A 26,182-nucleotide genomic window follows, 5' to 3' on the forward strand; every position below is an offset into this window, starting at 1 on the left:
TGTGGGGCTTGTGGCCGTCTGGCAGCAGGTATTCGATGTAGATTTTCTCTTAGACTTCTTTGGGGGATTGTTCGGTCATACGGTCTGGGCCCAGAAGTGAGAAATGAATGATGGATACTTCACCACTTAAAGTGACTCTCTTCGGCCTCGTATAACACTACAGTTTCATTTTACCCCTTTGGTCTGTAAATTAGGTGTCATAAACCACCCCCCCCCCAAAAAAAAAAAAAAAAAAAAAAAAAAGCATCACGACTAGGTCTCATAGCTGCAATGATCAAGAAATCTGTCTGTGTCGCCCTTTAGGGTGCATCCGTGTCAATGCCTTGTGAATGATCAAGCTGCCAAAGGGGTTGAGGCTGGAGAAGGCTAGAGGTAAAGGGGCCAAACTGTAACAGATTGCCAACCCTAAACCCCTGCTCTTAAGCAAAAAAAAAAAAAAAAAAGGGGGCAGGGGGGCAGCTTTAGAGATGAGGGTGCCAGTCACAGCATAATGGATGGTGGGCTGGGTGCTGGGTAAGTCCCATCTGCCACTGTCTGCTATTTAAGAGACAAAATAAATAAAAGAGCTTTCCTTTTTGTCCTTTCTCAACTGAGCCTTTAAACTGTGCTGGCAAAATCCTCTCTTCTGTCCCCCTTGTCCTCATTATACACACAAAGCTGTAAGTCCAAGCCCGCTTTACCCTCAGAGAGCGGCAGCCTGGGGAGTGACTGAGGAAAGCCGTATACAGCCATGACATATCATATTTCCTATCATATGGGAACAGAGCAGCAGGGGGAGAAAAAGGACACAGTTGTGTCTAAGCTCCCAAATCAGTGCCTTTAGTGGACAATCTTTCTGTGCAATTTCCCTCCTATTTTTCAGTGAGCAGTATATATAACCATAGAAGATGTTTTTAGGAGGATGTACTGTATATTCAGCCTTTGGGGGTGGTCCATATCTTTCATAGATAAACTGCAATATAGTGTCCACTCCAGAGCAGAGAGGAAGTCAGAGGACGCAGGCGTGCAACTGCATTTTCAGCAACGCCGACATGATTAATGCACCTCCCAGATGGGGAATTTGTTCGATGTGACACCGGCTTTTGTCTCTGCGTGTCACCCTCTTCCTCTTTTTGACGGCCGCGAGAGTTCCTCGGGTTCCCTCGCTTACCTACCAGCCGCTGCTCGCCGGTTGGCTGGGGCAGGGGGACGCGATATGAGCTTGACAGCGCACTAATAATCCATGCAAATTAACAGGGTGGGCTGGAAATGCAAATGTGGAAAGCACAGTAGAAGAGCGATTAAAAAGCATCCCAGTGTCTTTTATCTGGCTGTGCTGCTCATGCTGAGGAAAATGGGTGTTCAAAAGGAGCAAACTGAGGAGTAGAATTTTTCCAGCGCTCATTTAAACATGTTTGTTTTTTTTTGTCCCACTTTGAGAGTACTTCCGTTGATTGTTTTTTTTTTTTTTTTTTTTTTCCCAGCCGCCTTCCTTTGACCCTACCTGTCTGACTGTGGAGCTTCTCAAAATAAGGGATATAAGCTGTTTGGCAGTGTTTTATTTTTCACGCTTACATCACTCTGGGATGCATGTATGTCCTTCCCAGTCTCAAGAACTGCAAACACAAACTACATCACATGTACACGCAGATATGTGTCTTTATGCAAAGCAGCAATTTCCATATATTTCTCTGTGAGGTAGAATCTTCAAGCCACTGCGTGCCTAGCCAAGAGCTGGCGGTGCAAAATGTCTTGATTTTTTTTTTTTTTTTTTTTTGCCAGAATCATATCCTCAAGCCTTCAAATAAAGTTGAGATCATAGGACTGGCTTGGGAATGAACCCTTTAATATCCCTCGCAGACTCCAATGGGAAAGATATTAGGTAAATTAACATTTTGAGTTTCCAGTTTCCAGCCTTTCTCTGAAGTTCCCCCGTGATGTTCTCCGGGGAGTTTGTTTTTACCTTGGAACAGCTTATTGAGTGGTGCACTAAATGTCTACCAGCCGGTCTTGATGCACTGCGTTGATGCAGTGCCAGCTGCAGTGAGTGAATTATTGACAAAAGGAAAAGAGCAGAGTATCTCCTGTTAGCGCACAACACAAGGTGAAGTGGGTGGGTGGTGCTGTGAGGACGTTTGTCAGCTGAGGTAGACTGAAGCACATATGTGAGCTTTCTTTGAGAAACGCGTTTGTCCTTGGCAGCTGAAGTTGTAGTCTGACCTCTCACCTCTCTGTGGAGGACTTATCACAGAGAAGTCTCTTTAAGAGTTAAGAAAAATACAATCCACTCCGAGAGGTGCCAGACAGAACCTCGCAAAAAGCACTACATCACCTTAACACACGCTCTCCATCCTCTCCCTTCCCTCCCTCCTCTATTCTCTCTCCGTTGCAGTTGTGAATTTCAGTCGCACGCTGCGATATTTTCTGTGTGGTGCTAAATGACGGAAAATATTTTTGACGTGTTCTTTGGGGTCCTCTTGTGCCTCTTTCTGTCTCTGCTATAATTTCCAATTTGAACTCTAAAGAACCTCTTCAAATTCAGACATGAAATTGTTTTGCATATTGATGACATTGTGCCACCTCGAGGCCCTTCCAGTGAAATATGGGACCGTGTATCCAGACTGCACAGCGCCACTTCACTGTACCTGCCTGTGAGAAAGGCAAATCCAATGATGCATTTTTAATTGTGGAAATAAATCCGAATCCGAAACGACCATCCTTACAAATGCTGATGGAAATTAGCGATTGAGAGCTTTTGTTAGAGGCAAATGTCTTCAGTGGAGCATTCAGAACCAATGTTCTTTTGTGACTGGATGGCATGCATCCACACAGGACAGTTGGTGACTCAAGCACAAGTCGTGCATAAAAGCTAATATGCAGTAAACAGAGAGAGAGAAAAAAAAAAAAACCCAGCAACAGCAGCAGTCATGAGTTGTCTGCAAGTGAAAACTTTGCTTAAATGACTGGACTAATGTTCCTTTCATGATTGCTGTTTAAATTGGCTTTAATTCTGGAACAGAGATTGGCTGCTGCTTGTATATGCAACTTTCACCTGGAGAGCAGTCAGGTCATTTGAAACCAAGATTACTGCAGTGCACCGAAGTCCCGTCTGTTTCAGGGTGAGCCGGTTGTGGTGTGAAGTTCATCAGGTGCACACCTACAGTACAGGCAGCTTCGAATTTTCCCCAAGTCAAAAATGAAGCATGCTTCGAATGACGTAGATGGTTGGAAATTACTTGTCAAGAAACCCGATCCACCTAATCCACCAGTGATTGTGTTAATATAATTTATCTTTGGTGAAGCTGTTTCTAATTCACACTGATTACTTTGGCACCCCTGGGCTCACAATTAGAAAAAATATAGCATCATCAAATGCTCACCACTGAATTACTGTCAGGGAAAGTCAGCTGACGATGACCTTGGTGCATCCTCTTTGCCATCCTCCCCACACACACACACACACACACACACACACACCATCCTCTGTCGCTATAAATAAAACCCCAGAGACGTGGACTCGAGGTCAAGTTGCTTAGTACAAGGGGATGTTGGAAGTGTTTCCTGTGAGTCCAACTGTCTCCAGAGCTCTAAATCCCTTAATTATGAGGCCTGGGAAATCAGACTCGTGGGAGCATTAAACGTGCTCCTGTTCTGCACATTCACCAATCCCATTTGCAGGTTTTCTTTTTTTTTTTCCTTCTGCTTCGTCTTCTTTGAAAAGAAAGCAGGGTAATGGCGCTTGAGGATATAGAAGGAGAAAAAGGAGGTGGTGGTGGTAAACGAGGGATGGAGGGAGAGATCATTATTGATGTAACTGGCACAGTAGCGCTACAAGGGACAAGTAAACGCTGCTTTTAATGGAGCCGTGTACAAGCACACTCTGAACATTGGAAAAAGAAAGAATGGCTCATGGGACCGCAGAGCTCACATCCTTTACATATTTGCAGTGTCCTGCTTTTAATAACGTCGTGAAATATCGCCAGCAGTTCCCGCATTACGTGTACGGCGAAGGGTTTCAGACTTAATTGCGTTACCGTCAGGCGACAATCTGAGAATTTTCAGGAAGTTATAGCTCAATAAATTGCTAGTCCATTAACCTTTCAAAGAGAATTAGCCCACAAGGTTTGAGAAATTACCTAGTATAAAGAGTAAAATATAACCCCTTAAGCACTTTGGGGGATACATGCAAGCTTTGTCTCCCTTTGCAGAGAAAAAACAAGCAGAAGCGTGAATTGGCCAAAAGATTTTAATCAATTCCAAAGAGGGAGAGGAAAGAAAAATGTATGTGACAGACAGAATGCCATTCGTCTGTACGCTGCCTGGTTGTGCAGCATTGTGCTGAGGAAGGAGAGGATTTGGAATTTTTATGTCTGTACTTGTGACCTTTTTCTTGTTTAAAGAAAACAATAGAAGAATGTCAAAGATATTGCCATTTCCTCTGTTTTTATTTTTGGAATTTCTTTGCTGTATACACTTCTATGGATTGTTTCACGAACTTTGCATTTCATAACTTCTTCTGTCTGTTTTGTATGAGCACTGTATACCAGCACTGACATACAAGACTGTAACCTTGTCAAGTGAGATATTCAATTATTTATGTGCTGTTTTCAGACGATTGGTATGCAGGCCTCAGAAAGCGTTCAACACACCCAGCAGACTGCAGAACACCCACAAAAGCTCAATCTGTAACGAGTGGGCAAAAAGGGAAAAGGGAAATTACATGAGCTATGAAAGGCTTAGATTCAGTCTCCATCATCACCGACAGCCATCTTAATCCTGCACGGGGCTGTTGTGTTTGCAAAATGTGTTGCTTTGCACATCGATGATCTCGGTTTTAATCATGCCTGATGCTCTGCCAAGGCTTACTCCTCCATCGTTTGCTTTGACTGCCATTACGAGCTGCCCCCCCCCACCAGGGGGTAGAAAGCAATAGAGCGTCAGGATCGATACTTCCAGAACTAACTTGATTGGGAGGAATTCTTTATCTCTGAATTTACAAGGTTGCATTAGCGATTTTAGTCCAACCAAACAAAGCATTTTGTTGCTCCCACTTTGAAGAACTTGTCTGGGGATTATCGATACTTATCAGTCAAGTGGAAATTTTGCAATTTGACCGTGATTATTATTATTATTTTTATTTATTTTTTTTTTAATCTAAAGGGATTGGGTTTTGTGAGCTTAAGCATTGCCTAAATGAAATGCGGGTGGCTTGGTGTGCTCAAACCGCAGATTGCTGTAAAAAAAAAAAAAAATTTAAATAAAGTCACATTCTCAATGCTCTCACAGCTGCTAATGTTGTGAAAATGGATCATCATTTTTTAACTGCAGAGAACAGCTGCACTTGAAGCACTTAAAAAAAAAAAACTGACATTAGAGTTAGGGATATATTGCTGGACTCCTGCAAGCCTTCACAAAGTAGTGTATAATGCCGTTTTATGGAATGGAGCAATATATTTAATATAGTTTACTGCAAAGTACCATATAGTTTCTGTTCTGTTATTGTTTCTGCTCATGAGAGCAACCTCAGTTGGGCACTTCACACAACTCCCGTATTAACCACTCAAGTGTGACCAGTCAGGAATGGACTCCTCTGACAGCTTATCATATGCCAGGTTGAGACAGGCTTGTCAGTAAGATAATGGAATGCTCTAAGGTTAATTTACAGCCGTATGAATCCCATCAATAAGCAATTAAGAGGTGTGGAAACACGGGAGTGGGGACTGGGCACTCCTGTCTTTCCATCCCACCCGCCCCCCACCTACTTTTAATCAATTAATTGGCCTGACAGGTCTTTTTGAAACCACTCGATGGATTTACACATAAAAGTGACACATGCAGCTTTCTTAGCGTCTCATCGCTCTGGAAGCGCAGCTTGTGGATTCAGGACCCGTACGGAGAGGAACCAGCCGAAGCGGTTTTCAAAACGCCACCAAATCTGGGAGCAGGAAATAATGTCATACAAGTCCTCAGCGCCTGCACACAATGGCACAGGAAAGGCCTCGTAGAGAGGAGACGTGCAGATATGCAGAAAAATGAAAAAGTCATCTGCATCTTAAGAGCCTGCTTAGCCAATGTTGACAAAAAGTGCCTCATTGAAATTCAACTGGTCCTCGTGCAGCTGGCCATCTTCTGCTGTGAAGCGTCATCAGTTAAAAGTTGCTTGATGACATTTTCCCAAATCGGGTCGAAGAAGTATTCAGGTTCATATTTAAGCCGCCATGCACAGACTATAGCGCTGCTTGTTGAACAGCTGATTTTTGCAGAGGGATGCTGGGAGATTTCCATTACCTCCTCCTCCTCCTCCTCCTCCTCCCAGCGCTGCTCTGTAATGCTGTGAAGTCTCACTCACATGTTTTCCCTTTACACAACCATGACATACTTGGTGGGATCCCTGGAGAGATTCAGACAGAGGGTTAGTGATAAGATATGTATGAGATTTTCTACCTTATCAGCCTCATCCGACTCACATGAGCCCCGGGGAGTTTGAACACACTGTCCCAACCATTCAGTTACCATTTTAAGTGGAGATTCTCTCAGCTGAGCCTTGCTTTCATTTAAAAATGTATAAGGTGGATAAGATAAAGCAAGTGGGAGGATTTATTTCAGTCTTTCTTCATTATTATTTTTTTTATTAATTTTAAACATCTCTGCGCAATTGCTCTTTCTCCCCCCATCAGGTTCTTGTTTTGACTCTGGTGTCGCTTTTGTCAATGTTCAATCTCTATGTGCAACCTGAAAATGACACTTCATTGTAAAATAACGTCCTGCTACGTGCTGAGTGAAAGGGATAGTTTCCGACAACTTAAGAGTGCATACTGTTTCCTTTTTTCTTTTCTTTTCTTTTTTTTTTTTTGCCTATTGAATGTGTGGAGATGCAGCTACACCAAAAGCTTCTGTCCTTCCTTTCTCCCGCAGCACCTCCGAACAACATATCAGTGGTGGCAGAAAATACTCCAGCTCCATTCAGCCGGTACCAAGCCCAGAATTTCACCCTCGTCTGCACTGCGAAGGGAGGGAAACCGGCCCCATCGGTGAGTTGCTGCCAGAGACGCTATGCTGCTTGGCCGTGTGGGATCTGCCTTTACAGCACGCAGGCCCCTGTTGTTTACAGAAACAAACACACTGCACCGCATGTTGCTGCTGTCTTTTTTATTTAGTTTATCATATTCCTTAAGAGATCTCATCTTGTAGGCCGCTGGGAATTACAAATGTTTTTGATATCCCAGCAAGACCCGGCGATGAATAAATACATTCAGACGGATCCAACAGACCCGTCAGGTGGTGCATCTCCGCAGTCATTTAGTAGCTATCACCAGCAATACTGTCACCTTCATTAATGATTGACCTGTGATTGATTGCGAGCGCTAATTTTGTCATGCAATGTAGTCATTAAAAAGGTAGATCAGATTTAGGAAACAGACACATTAGTGTTATTGATGGTCACATTCAGGGTGATTAATCTAATCATAGTGACACGACGGTAATGACTGCACACAGCGTTGTGACTGTAAACCCTTGTACGTGGACACGCAGCAGCACGCAAGTGTCCACATGAGTTTAAACACCTGTGTGTGTGTGTGTGTGGGTTTTTTTTTTTTTTTTCCCTTGACTTTTTGAGTCTAAGGCCATTATCTGAAGAGTGTGTTCCCATGCGTGGCGCCACATGAGCTTATGGATGCTATTTGAGAGCAGCCGCTTGCTGTTTGTTCCCACAGGGTCATTAATCATTGTCCATGGGTGTATAGTAATAGACTCCACACCCTGAGCATGCCTATCTCCTGCAATTATGAGCCCAGTGAGAGGTGAATACAAGGTGAATATGATTTCCGTCTCTCAGGTACTTCCTGGTTGAAGGCTCTTCCCTGTTGTGATTTCACGGGAGCCTTTAAAGCTCAGCACTGCCAGATCCCTTTTTTCCCCCCCCAAGGCTTAATGGAAGAAGAGCGATCTGAGAGGTTTCAGCTGGTCAGTAAGCCTTGGACTCTCCGTGTCACCGGCCAAGTCACATTTCTGATAATTAGCTTTCTCAATGACTCAGCAGGGAAGTAATCCAAATCACTGACTTGACAGGAACAAAATTTACAGTCAAAAAAAAAAAAATGCTTTGGTCGAAGATGTATTGAAGTGTATATAAAAAGATTTTTCCGCAAAGTCATTTTAAGGTCATTTAAATCCAGCAGTTCCAAGTGAGATAATTTATATATGAATACAATCTAAAGAAGCAATTCCACATACTAAACTGCAATTCAGTTTTTTCTGTAGAAAAAAACGGGTAAAGAAAACTCAATGAAATTCAGGCACACCCACAAATGGCTCATTCAAGGAGAAAGGAGCAAAAGAAAGAAACGTTAGGTGGACTATGTGGTTGAAATGGGTCTGTAAACACAAAGTTTTTCTGCTTTTAAAAGTGGAAAGTGTGAAGATGTGCCAGACAAATGCAGGATCAATTAAAAACAAGGAGTAATAGAAGAAAAGTGCAATTAATTAAAAATAATGAGCGATGTGGGTTGTTCCTGTATTTCGACTGAATAATTTAGAAAAAAAAAGCTTTATTAAAAACACATTATCCATCATGGGGAATTTTTCTGCCCCTCACGAAGCCGTTTTAAAACAAAACTCATTTACTGGAGATTTTGGACAATAATCCTCCGACTGGCTTATTTTGCTATCAAAGTGGTTTTTGGAACCAAATGTATTGTATCAGCAGAAACAAGACAACATTATTACACTTTAAAATCCCTCGCACACCCAATCAGGTGTCCACAGTTGTTGTGTTTTTGAGTTTGGGTCTAGCTGCACTTCTGTTGCTGCGATAAAACAACAGGAGACTCTGATTTCAGTCAAGCACAGTTTGCTCACACCCACGCAGTCCTGAGAAGTGGTTTAATCAGCCAACATAAGCAATAACAACTGTGTGTGAATGTAATGTTCCCAGTGCTGCATGGAAACGATTTCACTGAAATTATATTTATGGTTCACTCTGTGAGCTAAGAAACTCTTACAGGAAATGTTTCCTTTTTCATTTTCCACCTCGTGCTTGAATTAAGACTAATTTCAACCTCGCGGCGCCTCGTGGCGCTGCGTTTGCACCGAACTCAAATGTGCCCACGGATCCGCAGATAGTGAGAGAGAGTTCCGAGTTGGAGAGTTAGCACTGCGTCTGCAGGGAGTCGATCGTGGCCTGTGATATTTGCCTCCTACTGTTGGACTGAATCAAAACCCAGCAGACAAACTCTGACAGGTTTTCGTGGATGGATTTTAGAAGTGAAGTCCCGCCAGGCTCCCCAGTCCTGTAAACCCTCAACTCTTTAATCTGCTCAAAGATCCCACACCGTGGTCTGTAGTCAGCAGCAGGAAATATCCATTTGTAAAAGAAGAGAGGAGGTCGATAATCGTATGCCTTTGAAACATGCTGTGTTTCGGAGTTAAGTAAATTTAAGACCTTACGTTCTCTCTCGTAGCTGTTTTAATAATCCAGACTAAACTTTTAGCAGGTTGCAAAAAATTATGTTTGCCAGCCCAAAATAATACTTTTGTGGCAATTTGCCTTCTTCACATCATCTCCTCATTATTACAGCTGATATGATCCGCGTTCAGTTTTAAGAATTAGCACAAATGTTGCATTTAAACTGTGACCATTTGTTCTATTTACGCCGTTGTCCATGGTCACGCTGCATAACAAAACCTCGTTATTAGGTTTGTAAGTATTTGCTTCAGCGTTGCTGCTTTGGCCCAGTTATGTGACTGCAACTTCAAACGGCTGCCTTTCCTTTTTGATGAAACTCATTTAGTTTTCGTTGGTGCTGGTGCCCGGGGGCTTGTTGCAAAATGAGCTGTTGTCAGCTCTATTTTCAATGTCATATCATTGCGAGGCTGCTTTCAATAGTAGCTCACTACTTAGAAAGAAATTGAGCTGTTTTTTGAGCCAGCTTTAAACAGCTTCTAAACATGACCCTCATGCATTATGTGTGGTCCTACTACTGAATTATTTTAGCTTCTGGAGTAGTTCACCTTAGATTTTGAAATAAATCAAATTGATCCCTCAATGGGCTTTTTTTTTTTTTTTTTTTCCGCATCTAGTTGAGTTTCATTATCGAAATTCATTATGAATTTATTCCACCTTTTTTCAGAATTGACATTGAAGCTGACATTAGTGAGCTGAAAGGTCAAAATAAATAAAAAAGAGTAATTTTTGCGCTTTTATTTTTCAGGGATGGTGAGCACAGACAGTGAATAAGAGAACAGACTGCAGAGCAGCAGCAGACAGCAGCAGAGACATGCAACAAATGGATCAGTCAGACAGGATTCAAACCAACAACTCTCTGCTCGTGACATTCATATACCCTAAACATATGAACTTTAGGTTGCTGCTTGTTTGTTGAAACGGTTGCTTATTTACACAACCAGCAGCCACAAGAGCAATGCTGACATTTATAAGGGACCAGGTGTGGCCATTTCCAAAAATAAATAAAAATGAAAGACTTTTTAAGGATTAGCCCGAGTTAGTGTTTTCTTATTACTTTCTTAATTACAGTTCTGGTCCCAGAACCATGTCCGAACCGCTCATGACAAGCCATGCTTAGAATATGGCTGCTATTAATAGAAGAAGAGGAGGAAAATAGGTAGAGAAGACATGAGCGGTCGATTATGCTGCACATCAGCCAGAACGTATTTTAATATTTAAAAATAAGTGATGTTTTATTACCAGAGTTTAAAAAAAGAAAGAAAGAAAGAAAAATAATGAGCCAACATCAAAAACTGGGAGAAAGAGCAGGAAGAAAAGATCTGCGTCAGCATCCAAGACTCCAACAGCTACTTTACTCTCATTTACTGTGCGGCTACCTGAGCTTTATAAACACAACAAAAGAGTCTTCTTCTTCTACTTCTGCAGCTTGGACACATGAACGTGTTCCAAAGTCACCTTATGAAACTATTGTTGAATAGATCACCGTGGCCTTCACAGCTTCCCAATGCATAAACAAGCTTTAAAACATGAAATGCAACATTTAATTTCATCTCAAACAGAGACTTAAGCTTCGTGTTTGTTGCTATGGCTGTCTGACGCTGGCTTAGTGTAAGATATTTGAACTCCTTTCAACGCGGCTGCCGTTGCATATCTAGTTTTAGAGGTCCTTTATTCTGGCTCATTATGCTTCTTTTATTGGTTCTTCAAATGTCACAACAGAAGTGAAGTAAAAATTAGCACGCATTATTCACAGCCAGTGACGTTAAACATCCTCCCAACCAGGGAAGACGTTTAACAGGTCACAGTATTCGAAATTTCTTTTTAGCATTTGATTAAAGTGGCGGCCCGGTTCCAGACCTCTGACTCGCCGAGCACACATCTGTTATCGGCACTTCAAGTTGATCTTCCGTTGGCCCCGCGGGCAACCGGTTCAATAACCAGCTAGGAACAAATTGCCTGGAAGGATAACTTTGTTTGAGTAATTATTTTTTCGAATGGTGTGTAAAAATGTTACCACAGCTTCCATTTTGAGCAGTAATATCAGCAGTGGGACTGACGCATCAACAACACGGTAAGGCCCAAGCAAAAGTAATATAACATTCTGAAGATGCTATGATCACAAAGGAGTTCTCATGTGGCAGTAAGCATCAGTGAGGCATATAGTTGCTATGGTCACCGTTGCCCGTCTCGCGTGGACCAGACCAATTCAGGTGTAGTGATATATAATTTTGAGTTTTCTACGGCCTCTCATTCTTTCATCAAGCTCAGTGAAATAATGTGTGTCGTTCTTTTTTTCGTCCAGTCTGAAATGCGATGATCGTAGTGTGGCGGTATGTGTTACATATTATCCTGCTTTGAGAAGTTTACTTGTGTAATGTTTAATAAACTGCGTAAATTGCTGTCTTGAGACAGCAAGACAGCCGCTTTTTTTTTTTTTTTTTTGGAAAGCACCACACATGCCAAATTCTCCAGTGCAGCTTTGACGGATGGATTGCATGTGTTAAAAGTGTCTGTATTATGTTTCAAGATCTGTCAGTATGCGATGTCGCTGAAGCAAGCTGGTGACGTGTCAATAATAGCTCCCCAGTGCCACTCATTAGAACATGCTTGGAGTACAAGCAAGCACTGATTGAAAAGGGGGAAAGATAATGACAGTTAATAATAAGAAGGAAAGCTGATTAAGTCATGGCCAGGATCCCTCTCTCTCCCCCTCTGCCTCTCTCTTCTTTCTCTCCCCTCTTTTCTTTTGCTTTTTCGTGTTCACTGACTCAATCTGTCACCGTGAAAATTGCCACCCCTGGCCTTTTGACACCGCGCTGATTAATTGCAGCGGCACAAAGGTGTATATGGGCCGACGCGTGATTGTTACATTCTCAAAAACGGTTTCGGATTTAAGACGTTGGTGAGGTGAGGAAGGCCTGGCACTGTGCAGAGTGCAGGTGCTTTCATCCCTGTCTATTCACAGGGCAAATGCAAAAAACCTTTCTCATGCCAACCCAGCTTATTTTCACCACTGCCATGGCATTGTGTACGGCCTCTTGCTTAGAATTACATCTCTCTCTCTTTCTGTGCTAATTCATTCCAGAATGAAGTAAGTGGTTTGTGTCTGGTTTCATTGTCTGCACATATTGGACTATGAAGTATTTGGGGATTTATAACAGAGGCATGATTGATAATCACTTTATTCCATGCAGTAACAGTGTAGGAGAACAATACAACAGCAATGCCAAAAACATTCGGAAATCCCCTTTTACACGAGAGCCAGCACGACTTTCCAAGTCCAACAGCAGCACAACGTAACACTTAACAAGCCAATTAGTTAATCAAAGACAATATTCTGCTATGTTGCACCTTCCGCTGTGTGTTTACTGAAACGCCAATGTGCTCTTTCTAACGTCCTGGGAGGATCGTTAGATAGAAATAGAAATTTCAAGAATCAAACACAAAAGCAAAGCCATCTTAAAGAGAAGAGCAAGAAATGGTGCAATACAACTCAATGCACTGTTCAGTAACAACAACAACAACAACAACAAAATAACAACTTATCAATACACAAAGGATGCCTGATAATCAAGTGATAGGCCACTCCTCCAAATCTGTAGCCCACAAAAGAACTTGTGTTATTTTGTGAAAATTAACCATCTATTATAGACATGTGTCACAGTGAGAGGCATCATCAGGGTTTGTGTTTTTTTTTTTGTTTTTTTTTTGGCAGCTTTGTAATCATTTGTGGTTTAAAAAAAAAAAAAAGGAAAAGAAAGAAAGAAAAAATAAATTATTCAGTGTGCTGTTTGCTCCCCCATTTGGACACAATGAATGAAATGATGTCTCCTGTTATTTCTGCCAGTCAAACAAGGAAATGTGGAGAATTAAATTTTAGCAAATTAGCAGATATCTTAAAGGAATACAGGCCGAGTTTAAAACAATGACAGACGTCTCGTTGGCTTCGTTTGGATTTGGAGATGAATTGTCGATTGACTTATTAATATTTTCAAAGATGCTGCCGGCCTGGCGGCTCATTTACTGTCACACACAGCATGCGGCCTTGCTCTTGTTCTCATTTGGCTGTCCATTATATTCAGAAATGGCACAAAATGATTTTCAAAGCGCACAAGTTTTAAAAGAGTCAGATTCAGATTGGGGACTTGCCTAACACAATTCAACTTATTCCAAAGATACACTTTGACAGTTTTCTTTTTTCTTTTTTACGTATTTTGAATAGACAAAGAAAAGTGCCCTTTTTTTTCACTTTTATCTAATTAATAACAATAGTGGCGAGTGAGGTCAGCTAAAGCCAACGCAGTGTGCTGAATGACATGCAGCCCGATATGATTCACTTGTAATCTTGAAGTAGTTACTATCTACAGTCTGGAAAAATAAAAATAAAAAAAATAAAAACATATAATGACGTGTTTAACGCTTTGAATGGTCATAATCAACAGTCAGTGGAACACATGATTCCACTCACTCAACTCCTCCAGCAGTCTAATATCCATGTCTGTTTATATCTGTGTCTGCTGCATTTCCATAGCCATTAAGTGCATGACATCAGTTCATGGTAATGAAAGGGGAAATGAAAAAGGAGCAGAACTGCAGCATAATGGCACAGAAATAACACTTCACTCTCTCACCCCGCAGCAACTTATCCGTCATCCCATTCATTCATGTCTTTGATGAAACATTCATTGATTCCTTTTCTTATACATCAAGCAGACAGGTGGCAAAGAAAGATATTTAGTCACGGAGGGATTGCTATGAATAGGTAAACTGAAGCTTGATATTTCGCTGGAGGTAACACCTCAATATGAGTTGTTATTTTTGACTTCTCCAAAGCAAAAACCCAACACAGCGCTTCATACAGCATATGAAGTCGCATGGATGTTTAATCAGCATCTCCTTTATGCCCGTAAAGGAATAACAAATATAACAAATTCGTTATCTTGGCTCACAGAATTAATTCCCTATTCTACCAGCCAATAGCCAACGCAGGTGTTTTTGTGTACCCAGCACCATTTTGTCCAACAAAAGCTACAGAACAGGTGCATAGATTGCTCTAATCCACACTGCTTCCATCCACCTGCTGTGATAATTAATGAGGTGTTTTTATACAGAGTGGGGGGGGGGAGAGAAAAAAATAGGGAAAGCTTCTCTTTGCAAGTTGTCAAGTGGCTGTAGGAATTAGTTGTGGGCATAATGGGGTCATTGTGGCTCTTAGGTGGATGTTTCTACTTCCCATCACAGGATCGGATTTTAAAGTCGGATAAAGGATGATGGGTACTGAACACTCTCACGCTGCGAAATTCAACAGAGTGAAATGTGTTAATCAGCGGAAACTTCATTTGTAAATTAGCCTTACATGTTATGCTGTGCTGTAATAGCGATTATACTTTTTTTTTTGTGTGTGTGTGGGGCGGGTTCTTTTTGCCAGAACGTGTGGCATGAACTACTAACCTTCGCCAGTTGGAAATAAGAATACAGTAGAGCCTTTTTAGAGTCTCTGGGTGGTGAACCTTGGCTATACTTACCCTTTAGACAAACTTTTTATAATAGATTTCAAAACAATATGAGCATGTGCAGCGCACTAATTAAAATTAAACTTGTACTTGTAGGAGTAGTCATTAGTCATCGTTTAACAATAGATTGCACCAGCGTGAGAGTTCAGAGTTCCACCCACAGGGGTCATTTATTACCAGACTTATTATCAGATAATAACTTCATGTAAATCAAGTGCGTATTATCTATTATTCCTTGAACGAAACATCTCTAATAGATAGAATGAAAATCTATTTAAAATACAAATGGTAGCCCCGCACCGACCTTTAATTTCACATCCCAAAAAAATTAAACGACTAATTTCTTAAGTTTTAAAGAGGAGCTTGTTTTAATTAATCTATACTGGAGGGCCACCGCAGGATGATGGGGCCGTGGAGCAATTAGAGGCCCGCAGGTAGTGCAGGAGCTCCAGTTTGGCTAGGAGAAAGAGTCATTAAGGTTTTTAATTTTATTTATTTTTTTATCAATGCTACCTGACAGCAATTAGTGCTGCCTTTGAGCAAGGGTAACCCATCCCCGGTGCGGATGTGCACCAGCCAGCTCCGATGGCAAGCAACAGAAAGTTGTTACAGTTGGCTGTGAAGACTGCCATTCAACCCAGCAGGACAACACAGCTTGTAGTATAATGATGTTGCATCTGTCCTGGCAAACATAACCTCAGAAACTAAAGGGAGACTACATCCATCAAGTAAAGCTGCTAAAATAAAACTTAAATTGAATGAAAAAAAAAGTATATGAAAAATAACAGATTTGGGGAAGTAAATCTCCCCACACGTAAATAAATATGTTGCATTCTTTAGAGCTTTTCATTTTAATTGAACTTGACAGGATTGTCAGTTGAAGCGTCGAGGAAACAAGAGGGACTAAAAGTGAATTTATTTTTACAGAGAGAGTTGGATGTTTACAAGTGTCATTGTAGTCCAGGGATTATAGAATCTTTCCTTATTGTGAATTTTGAATTTTACCTGGAGCTGCTCATCAAGAGCTTGGCCTTATCTGCACTCACAATTGGTGTTTACCCACAGGAGGCATCAGCACCCCCAGGTGGCACCATTTCAAAGCAAGCCCCAACCACGTCCTCACAAAAGCCTCGCACAATACAGTGAAACGCAATATTTACAATAGTGCCTCTATTGTGCCTCTAAATGACCATAAGCGGCCAAAGAAGTTGCGAATTAAATCATAGAAAATTTTCTATTCTTCAGAAAATAAAAAAAATAAAAAAAAAACACACAAAAAAAGAAGAAGGCATATTTGCTCCAAAGTATCAGCACCACAGGCAACAACAACACAACCTTATTTCAGTGCTAATATCTGGAGGTGATGTGCAGGAATGGGAGCATGAATTTTCAGGAGATTAGGCAGCCAGAGGTGTTGATGGGCTAATGAAATGGTGAGGAATTTCCTGCAAAATGTTTCTTGGGGGGGGGGGCTCTCCGATCCGACTAAAGGCCTGACACAGCAGATGAACCGGTTTGAAATTGAACTCCTGCTGCTGCGGTGATCAATACAATTTCTAATAAAAAATATCAGATTGTGGAAGAGGTTTCTTATGCTGCACTTCCTCACAGCTCTGCAGAGCCTGGCGTTTTTATTTTTATTTTTATTTAGTGCAATGTTTTGGTTTTGGAGTTTGCAAATTCACTGAGTTGGTTCACTCTCACCAACCCCATTAGCCCATTTGCACAATTGGCATCAGTTTCCGGTGGGGGAAAAAGCTCCATTCAACCCATTTTGCAGTACCTGCGAGTTGGAAACTGATGAATACAGCTGAACATTTAGCAGCGAAAAAGACATGTATGCTGCAGATGAGTTAAAAAGAACTAAAATGTGCAGTGGTGTTGGACTAATGCAGCCACAAATTAGTTCTTTTTAATTATTGGTTTCAATTATTAGTATAGTTTAATTACTAGTTATTAGTTCTTAGTAGTTAGCTGTCACTGCCAAAAAAAGTTGAAATGTATTTATCGTTCTTTCTTGCTCTTCCCGTTGTTCTTTTGTCAGGTATACTTCAAGCGGGATGGGGAGCTGATAGAGGTAATCTCCTACACTCAACCCTCCACCAACGAGCAAGGGGGGGGCTCAGCGGGGGTGAGAGGAGCGAGGCCGCTCATCAGCAGGGACCTCGATGACACTAAGCTGCAGCGTTCCCTCTCTCTCCTGGATCCCGAGGGGCGCTCGGCCCGTCTGTACACGGACAGCCCGCAGCGCGTCCACACTCAGGGCCAGCAGGCCTCGGAGCCCAGCCCTGCGACCGAGGTCATCCCGGAGACGGTGGTGAGCCGGGAGTTCCCCCGCTGGGTCCACAGCACGGACCCTCTGTACTACTTCAGCCACACTCACATCCCCCAGAGCGACGGCTCTGTGGTGGTGCAGGCCCGACTCACCTGGACCCTCAACCCTCAGCTGGATAACGACGCTTTGTTCAGCTGCGAAGTCAAGCATCCGGCGCTGTCCATGCCGATGCAGACAGAGGTCACCCTGGGTGAGTAGGTTTCGCTTGTTATTCTCAACCCTCCACCTCCTCATCTGTCCTCGATTCCTCGCACCACCCCAACCACTTGTCTCGTTCCTTCTCCCATTTAATCTCCTGCTGTCTCTTTGTATCCCCCTTGCCGCACTTGGAAACCGACTGGGCCCCCTTATGTCTCTCTTGCAAATGTACTCAGAACAACACTGATTTTCATTTGAAGCTGCTTAATTGTGTTACAGCTGAGCAGATTGCCAGTTCGGCTGCGAATGCAAAAACTCTGAAGTGACTGACAGGGCAATTCATCGAGCTGTCTGTTGCTAGATTGAGTTAACTCAGTGCCGTTATTGAAAAAGTCAACCTGAATTAGAGAAGTCAAATGAGAATTCAGACGCGCTGACCACTGTTATGTCATTGGAAAGACAATCTCAGGGACACCACCCTTCTTCAAACTTCAATGAGCACCACCCTTAAGCTCATCAGTCTCACACTTTTTCCTTTTAAGAGAAATATCGCTTCTAAATTTCATCACTTTATTTCAAGGAGAGAATGACAATAGCAGCGAACGTGTATCAAAGCAAAAAAAAAAAGGTTAAGTTCAAATCAAAGAAAAAGAAGTAGCGTTTGCAGATTCAGAAAATAGGAATCGTACTTAAAGGGAAAAGTTACGTTTAATTAGTATGTGATCCAAAAGGGACACGTTTTTTTCGTCTTTTTTTTATCAAAGATGGCTTCCAGCGCGCCAATTTCACACTTCAAAGGCAATAAGTTGGCATAGTGCTCCTGGAGACAAGCCACGCAATCCTGCTACGATAAACAGAGACATTATCTTCCACGTGAGGCGAGCGATGGTTGACGGCAGGAAAAGGCCGCGAGTCAGGTACATGCCTGCCTGCTGACTACTGTTTCACTGTCAGTATTTTATCTCCAATCACCGCCTTTCAATTAATTAAAAGTGTCCCTCATGCTACGCCTGCAAGCAACTGTGGTCAGTCTGAGTCAGTGTATACAAACTTTCTTTTTTATCTGTCAAGAAGTGTAAGGACTTTAAAAAAAAAAAAAAAAAAAAAAAAAAAAGATTAAAATCTCATGCAAACATGGCAGCTCCCTACTTTTTCCTGCCGTAGCTTTGGTTCACTGCTATTCGACAAGATAAGTGATGAGTTGACACTTGAATTAAAAATACAGTACATTTTATTTATATAGAGCAAATAAAATGATTCATATTCCACCGAGGACTGAATTTAAATCAACTGGCAGAAGATCCTGTGGTCCTAAGTTGAACAATCCATAAGCCCAGCTCTCTTTTTGATGGTGTTCTCACAAAATGTTGCTTGATCTGGAAAAAAAAAAAAAAAAAAGAAGAAGAAAAACTTTCTTTTTTTGGGGTTAATTTCAGTTCTTCGTTCTTTGCTTGCCAAGAAGAGTCCCTGCCAGAATCTATACACATATCTGGGTAAATAGAGTGAATCTACAGGGTCTCAATTAGTGAAGAAGGGACACTCCTTTCTGATGTACCTTTTGAATCAATGCGCTTTTGTTAAAGACGTGAAGAATGTGCTTTTCTTTATTAGTTTAAAAAAAAAAAAAAAACTTCAGCAGGCTGAAGCCCCGAGCCTGATATTTGAAGACATAAACCTTTAAAATGGTTCACAAACATCTAGTTTCATTTTTATAGGCTAGCTCATCTGTTTACTTTGGCTTTTAGCAATCATCACTCAGCAGCATAAACAAGATAAATGGTGACTTTTTCCATCTTTATTGATGCACGTTTGGTGCACCGTTGGGCATTCTTGGCGACGAAAGAGCCTGTGTGGGAGTGACATTAAATAAATTAGAGTGGTCATGCCTAAAATGCGATAATTTGCCTAATTGATGTTATATTAATATTGTGTAGAGAGCAATGCAAAGATTCAGAAAGTCAGTTCACACTGCTTTGTTGACTCTGTTTGGTTTTCTTTTTGAATTTTTCCGATTTCCCGACAGAAATAACAAACAGAAATATAAACTTTGCGGCCAGCTGTAGTCTTTCAATCACTGAGTTACATGTAATATCTGATTGATGAGAGCCCCCTATTTAAAACCAATTGCTGCAAACGGCATTGTCCCTTTCAAATGGGAACATGGTCCTATGTGAAAATTGTCTTTTAGCATGTAGCGGCTGTCGTGACCCAAGCGAATGGAAATGCGGCACATGGCATGCATTAGCATCAGCTGACGGTATAATGGCATGAGCTGTCTTCCCCCGGACAAAGCGGCTCCGCGAGGACTCTAACAGCTCTGAGCGTCTTTCACATGTCGATGGTGAAACAGATGACACACCCTGCAGGGAACGGGTCCTGTGAAACTCCTGCTAAATGTCAGAGGTGTTAATAATTCGACAAGCCTTCCTCTCAGTTTGAAGCCATTCATTTATCACAACCTTTGTTCAGTTAAAGAGATGGAGTGAGACATCAAAGGAGATGAGGGCACAAAGTGTGTGTTTGTTGTTTCTAAGCAGCACATTTATGTCATGCAGCAATAAGTGCACAATTGCACTCTGGCTCTGACTTACCGTTTGCACACACACGCACACGCACGCACACACACACACACACACGGATACTCCTGGTTCTCTCAGGTGTGTTTGGTCAGGAAATGAAAAGGAGGACTTTGCAGAACTCGCAAGTAATAAATCTTTCAGAAATGTAATATTGCCACATGAGACAGAGCGACAGTCTGACAATCGACCAAAGTTGTATTACACTTCATGAATATTCATGGCTGGCTCTGTGCTCGTCATACAAATGAACCTGAATCTGGCGCCAGACCTTGAGAGTCTGAGAAAGTGCTCCACCGCTACGAGCTCATGAGGTCAGTCTATTCTGCACCTCTCCACCGTATTTGTGCACCAAGTGCATCTTAATAATGAAATGAAATTCTTTCTGCCTCGGACTGAGAGGAGAGAATGTGTTTATTATTCAGCTCTATTGGACAAATGGTGGGATTCACATTTCATACACTGTACAGCACTGAGATGAGATCCAGACGTCCTCACATCTCATAGACATTGCTTTGCCAGACTGTGATAATCAAAGAGCAGATGCTCAGTTTGAGGAAAGGCGGCCAAGGTCTCTGTGTGTGCATGCGTGTGTTTTTTGTGGGATTTTGTGTGTGTGCATATATGTGTATGGCTATTTGTATGTAAATGTCTGTTTGCCTGAGCAAATACGGATTTCTTATGTTTACCTAGAATGCTGTCTGCGTCTGTGTTCACCTGCACTTCGGCTCCGTATCCTTCAATCTGTCGCATCTCCCGGCTTTGGGTCATCGTCTGGTGTGCCGGTGCCAGATTCTCTACTACAGAGCGATCCAGCAAGCCAGCCGGGCCTTTCTAAATTCAGTTGCATGCCTGTCCGACTTTTCATTTTCACCGGAACCCAGTCAGCCGGCTAATGCGACAGGTTCCCTTCTTTCACTGCTTCGAGTCACGGAAGCTGGGCGGGCGTGTTGATGTCTTGGCTTGTTATGAAAGCACACCTGATACGGGGATCACAGTTGTATTTCCGGAGGGCATGCTTTTTTCTCTGACCCTTTCCTAAGTGATAACGGTTCGCTGTCGCTAACTGAAGAAGTTGGGTCTTAGGTGACGGTCTCATGGGACCGTGGCTCATTTCCCCCCACGAGGCCTTCCTCCTCCTCCGTGGCTGTTATGTCCATCACACTGCATGCTGCCCTAATCAAAGGTGGTGACGTAGGACGCCAACTGTCACTGTTGGAGCAAATCCCAGAAATCAGCCATCATCCTCCCCAGCCATATGCCTCGCAAGCTCTAAGTGACGCCATGACACCAGTATTTAAAAATACCCTTCTGTTAGTGTGTGGGCGATGGAAAGATGCCTCACACTGTGATGCCAAAACCGGCCTGTGAAATGCCATCCATCGTCTGCATGAGATGGAACATTCAGCCATGTCAAACTGCTTACATGATGTTTTGGATAGCCAGTATAAATACATGGATGTTTTCCATTGATTTTTTTTTTTTTTAAAGAGAGAGAGAGAGAGAGAGAGAACTTACAACTTTCCTTTGACTTTTCACCAGTTGGAGCTGCGATGCGCTGACTTTTCTGCCCAAATGAATCCATTTACACCAAATGCGGAGCTGCCTGGTGATGGTGGTGGAGTCTTTTTTTAAAATTGGAATATCGGTTCTTCCCCGCTCCTTTGTGTCTCTCCTCAGTTCTCGACAACTATGCCATGCATTTCAGGTCTCCTTGCTTCTGTTTTATAAAATATACCTGGATGTGTTATACAGTACCCGGGCAAGGCCACACGTTCAATCCTATTTACGCACATGACTGTTTAGGTCCTAATTCATTAGTCTGATGCAGGCGTGTAAAAATAAATAAATAAATAAAAAGGGTCGTGCTCCATTAGCCACAGTGGACAGTTTTGCACCAGATTAATGGCTAAAAACGGAGGCCATTTGTCTGTTTATTTATTTATCCTTTAGTTTAACTCATCAATGAAAACAAGCACAGTATTTGATTTATTTATAAATTAACTGAAGAACTCCTGGGGTGGACTTGTACAGACGTTATTGATAGGCCGCCCTCAGCCTCAGTCTCATTGCATGTGTTGCTCAGCCCATTTGTCTGACATATGGACCTGCGCAGCATGCGAAGCAGTTATCTTTAGAGGAATTGTTAATCATCTCAAATCGTGCAGAACTGCTTTTATACAGGCCGGATGCGGCGTAGGCTGCTGTTTAGCCACAATGGGATGACTTACCTTTTCATAACATTATGCAAATCACTCATTTTATCTTGACACGACATGCACGGGACGATCACCAGCCCCCCCCTCGCAATCTTGGAATATTACAATCTGCATAGCGCTCACCCCGGCTTGCACCCACCTCCATTGTTTTAGAGGGTCCAAATGAAAGCCATCTGGGTGCTGCTGTCCACACCAAGACAAGGGAATTAGCTCTCTGAGTGCCCCTTATCTCACTGCCTCCACACTCCACCCGATGCACTCCCATTCTCCTCTAGTAATGAGTAGCTACCCAATTTAGTTCCCTTTCCTCTCCATGGGGGAATAAATCCAGCGCAGAGCTTCGGATGAAAGAAACCTGCAGGTCCCTTGCCTCTTGCCCCATGACCTTAATTGACAGGAAATTGTATTTGTCTCTCTCCCTCTGTGACAAAACAGGTGTCCGGCAGGATTTGTTCTCCATGCTCACTACAATGACCTTTCTCTCTTTGTCTCCTTTATTTTTTTTTCCTCCCTCTATCTCTTTTCAGCTGCTCCTAAGGGCCCTAAACTCTTGATGTCCCCCAGTAGGGCAAAGGTAGGAGACACAGTGCGGATCACTGTGCAAGGATTCCAGGTAGGATCGCCTGGGGTAAGTGCATGGGGTTGGATAAAAGAAAAACTAAAGGCTGTGGTTGATCTAGGTGTAGTTAAGGTGTGAACGTGTTGTTAAGCCCGTTAAATTGTCCTCTGCGGTGACTGTTGAAAGCAAAGAACATTTATGAAAACACACAGACAGTTTCAATTTGTCAAACTGTGATTTTGTTTATATGTCCTATCAAATAAGCATTGCTTTTTTATTTTATTTTATTTGCCGGCGGTTTGCGTTTGTACTCAGTAAGACCTCTGGCTGCTAAATTTTTAACGAAAACAAATCAAGTGAAAGAAATGGATTTTTGTTTTTTTTTTATCCATGAATGGCTGGAGTTGGTCTGATCTAATCTGATCCGGAGTCCATTTGAGCTGTCTCAGGTCCATTCCCATCTTCCTTAGACTGGTTTGTACTTGTGCATTGAATCACTTTAATGATCACACACCATCTCCTCCTCTCCTCTCTGATTTGCAGTTATTTCACTGTTGCTCCAACATGATCTGTTCAGTCAATATTGTTTACACACAGTGTCAGAGGAACCTCGTACAGCAGAGCAACACGTAAAGGCACGCCGCGCCTTAACCACACGTGCTCAACAAAGGTCGATGCCCCCTGCAGCTGTAGAGGTTGAGCGTCTGAACCGAGATTTCCTCCTCAGTGTCGTTGGTCCTCATTTTGGACTTTTTTCTCCATAATCCCAATGAAACGGAAAAAAATGACTTTCTTTGTGTCATTGTTATCCTCTGACAAAAAAAAAAAAAAAGAAAAGAGTGAACTGCCGGTGGATGGTCCTGATCTGTCTGACAGGGGATAGCACACTGACACTGGGCAGCCGGAGTCAGTCAGGTGAAGAGGATGGGACTAATCCTGACGCAGGCCCACAGCGTGAATCACCTGCTTTATACGTGTTAGAAATCAGATTTTGCTGGTTCGTTTCATGTCCACAGGTAAACACAGCAAACTGATCGCACACATATTTTCACATGTCCACGTCTACCGTCTAACGCCTAATGACCTTGAGAGTTTATTTCGTTTTTATTTTTTGAAGATTTTCTTTGAACCGCGCTAAGACCGGCTATCGTAAACAGAGCCGACTGTGGCACACAGCCAGACGGCGCCTTCGGCAGCACAGGCATCAGTGGAGATTGATCAGAAAGTAAATTTCCCTTATCCTTCACTGTGCCCAGGCTTTAGGGTTTCACAAGCAGATAAGATTGTGTGTCAAGACTGATAATTTTGCTTCCCGCCTTTCTTGTACAGTAAGATGCCAGTTTTCCCCCTTGGTTTATTGTCAGAGGAGTTTGCTAAGAACAATCATCCCGTAGTTTGGATTTTATTTTGTGTTCCCTCTTCTTGTCGCTTTATGTCTGAGATTAAATAGGGCGATGATGGTTTCAGCGGCACAGTGCAGAGATCTTTTTAATTTGGACTTCACAGGCTCTTGGGGCGTCGTGACAGGAAGGCCTCACTTAAACCCTTTTAGTGTTTTGTTGGGGTCTTCTTTTTTTTTTTTTAAATCTTAATGTGACCTTTTCCCAGGAGCCTGTCCCAGGCTGCTAACTCATTTAACCTCTGCCATGATTTAAACACGGACACTGGAGAACATTAACATTTATTCTAAAAGGCTAGACACGTCCATTCACCAGCTCCAACACAATTACAGACCAGTTCATTAAAGATTTTTCACTTTATGAAACCATTTCAGCGGGTCATTTCACACAGTTCAGGGCACTTTCGGGTCAGGCATTTTCCAGAGAATAGTATCTAACCTCTCAAGTGTTTGGCTTTGTTTGGCCATGTGATTATGATATTATGTGACCAAAATGTGCAGTTTGCAGTCATTGGAGGAAGGGATGTTGACTGTAAGTGGTCCCTTGAGCTTCGAAAATAAAGCAAGAGCCGCATAGTGCACTACTCAGCTCTCGCTCCATGCACTAACTGTTATGAATACTTTTTCCTTTTTTTTGTAAATTTCTTGGCTGTGTTTTGACCTTACGTCTGTGTATTTATCAAAGAAAAAGCCACCTATTTCTGAGATCACACGCGTCTACCAATATGCAAACGTTGTTAACCAAAGCGAGAAGTTAACTTTTTCCAAGAGTTTCAACAAATGGAGGATCTCAGTTTCTCAGAGACGAGACCTTTCATCATGAATCGCTAATTTCTTTGCGAGGAGATAAAGGTTTCTCTCTTATTTATGTCAAGTGCTTCTGATGTCCTGCTCACGTGCTGTCTCTTTTGACGTGAGGTTGGAGTGAAACACCTTAAGTCAAACACCTTAGCCTGCACCAAAAAGTCTCGCACTGCTGAATTGTATTCCACAGGATTTTTATTTCCAAATATATATCAAATGGACGGCGGAGGAGATAAATTGTGTGCATGTCAGTATGTGAAAGTGGTGCAGCGTGCGTGAGGAAAAGCAGCTCAGAGAGGGTTCGCCCTCCCTGTGTCCTTGTATTATCTATGAACATGTCAGTGCACTGGTATGAATGAAATGGCGCTTCATGGATGGTTATATTTTTTAAATTGGAAATGAGGGGGATTGCTCTCTGGGGTACTGAAAAATGTGAAGGGGGGAGAGACTGTTGTAAAGTGGTGTTGATTATTAATGCATGTTGTTAACTTGCTGTTGCATTAGGGAAAAAATTGGAGCTTGTATTATTCATGTATCCTTTGCTCTTAATCTCTTGACTGAGAGTCAGACTTTCTCTACACCACTCCCTTCCTCACCCTGCCTTCCCTTTTTCCACTTCCTTCTCTACCGCCTCCCCGCCCCACTTCCATCCATCCCATCTGGGTGTTGGGTGTTGACAGAACGAGGTGTTCCCCGAGCCCCTCTTCACCTGGACGCGGGTGGGAGGTCGCCTGTTGGACGGCAGCACCGAGCGGGAGGGGAAGGAGCTGATTCTGGAGAGGGTGCCGGCCGAGCTCAACGGCTCCATGTACCGCTGCACGGCCCAGAATCCTCTGGGCTCCACGGACACGCACACTCGCCTCATAGTCTTCGGTACGTACGCACAGCTAAGCCATCGCACTCCGGCCTTGACTGTGAGTGGAACTGAAATTGGATTCATGTTTGATTAATTATTCAGAAGATGATGAAAATGAAACATTTTTTTAATATGAAAAATGTGATAAACCCCCCCCACGACTTGGCTTCCCAAGAATTATCCCAAACACTTATAGAATCACACAGTTAAGTTTCACAGAAAATTATTAAATTCTACAGAATTCATTTCATGTATCTACAGTATCTCTGGAAAATACTTAAGAGATTTATGTGACCGCTTTTAGGTATGAATCATTAATGCAGCTAAGTGTGTGATTA

The 26,182-nt window shown here is 42.4% G+C and overlaps 1 protein-coding gene across 2 annotated transcripts in view; it reads left to right on the forward strand.

Annotated features, from left to right (window-relative positions):
* igsf21a (immunoglobin superfamily, member 21a) overlaps positions 1 to 26,182 on the forward strand; it is a 148,973-nt gene that overhangs the window by 114,597 nt on the left and 8,194 nt on the right. The window contains exons 5-8 of one of the 2 annotated variants that reach the window (XM_029502707.1): positions 6,895 to 7,010; positions 17,003 to 17,483; positions 22,754 to 22,854; positions 25,669 to 25,861. In XM_029502707.1, the coding sequence (XP_029358567.1) occupies positions 6,895 to 7,010; positions 17,003 to 17,483; positions 22,754 to 22,854; positions 25,669 to 25,861 (891 nt within the window). The remainder of the gene's footprint in view (positions 1 to 6,894; positions 7,011 to 17,002; positions 17,484 to 22,753; positions 22,855 to 25,668; positions 25,862 to 26,182) is intronic. The other variant, XM_029502706.1, reaches the window with a different exon arrangement.

The sequence above is a fragment of the Echeneis naucrates genome, chromosome 5 (genome assembly GCF_900963305.1).
Source record: "Echeneis naucrates chromosome 5, fEcheNa1.1, whole genome shotgun sequence".
Lineage (NCBI taxonomy): Eukaryota > Metazoa > Chordata > Actinopteri > Carangiformes > Echeneidae > Echeneis > Echeneis naucrates.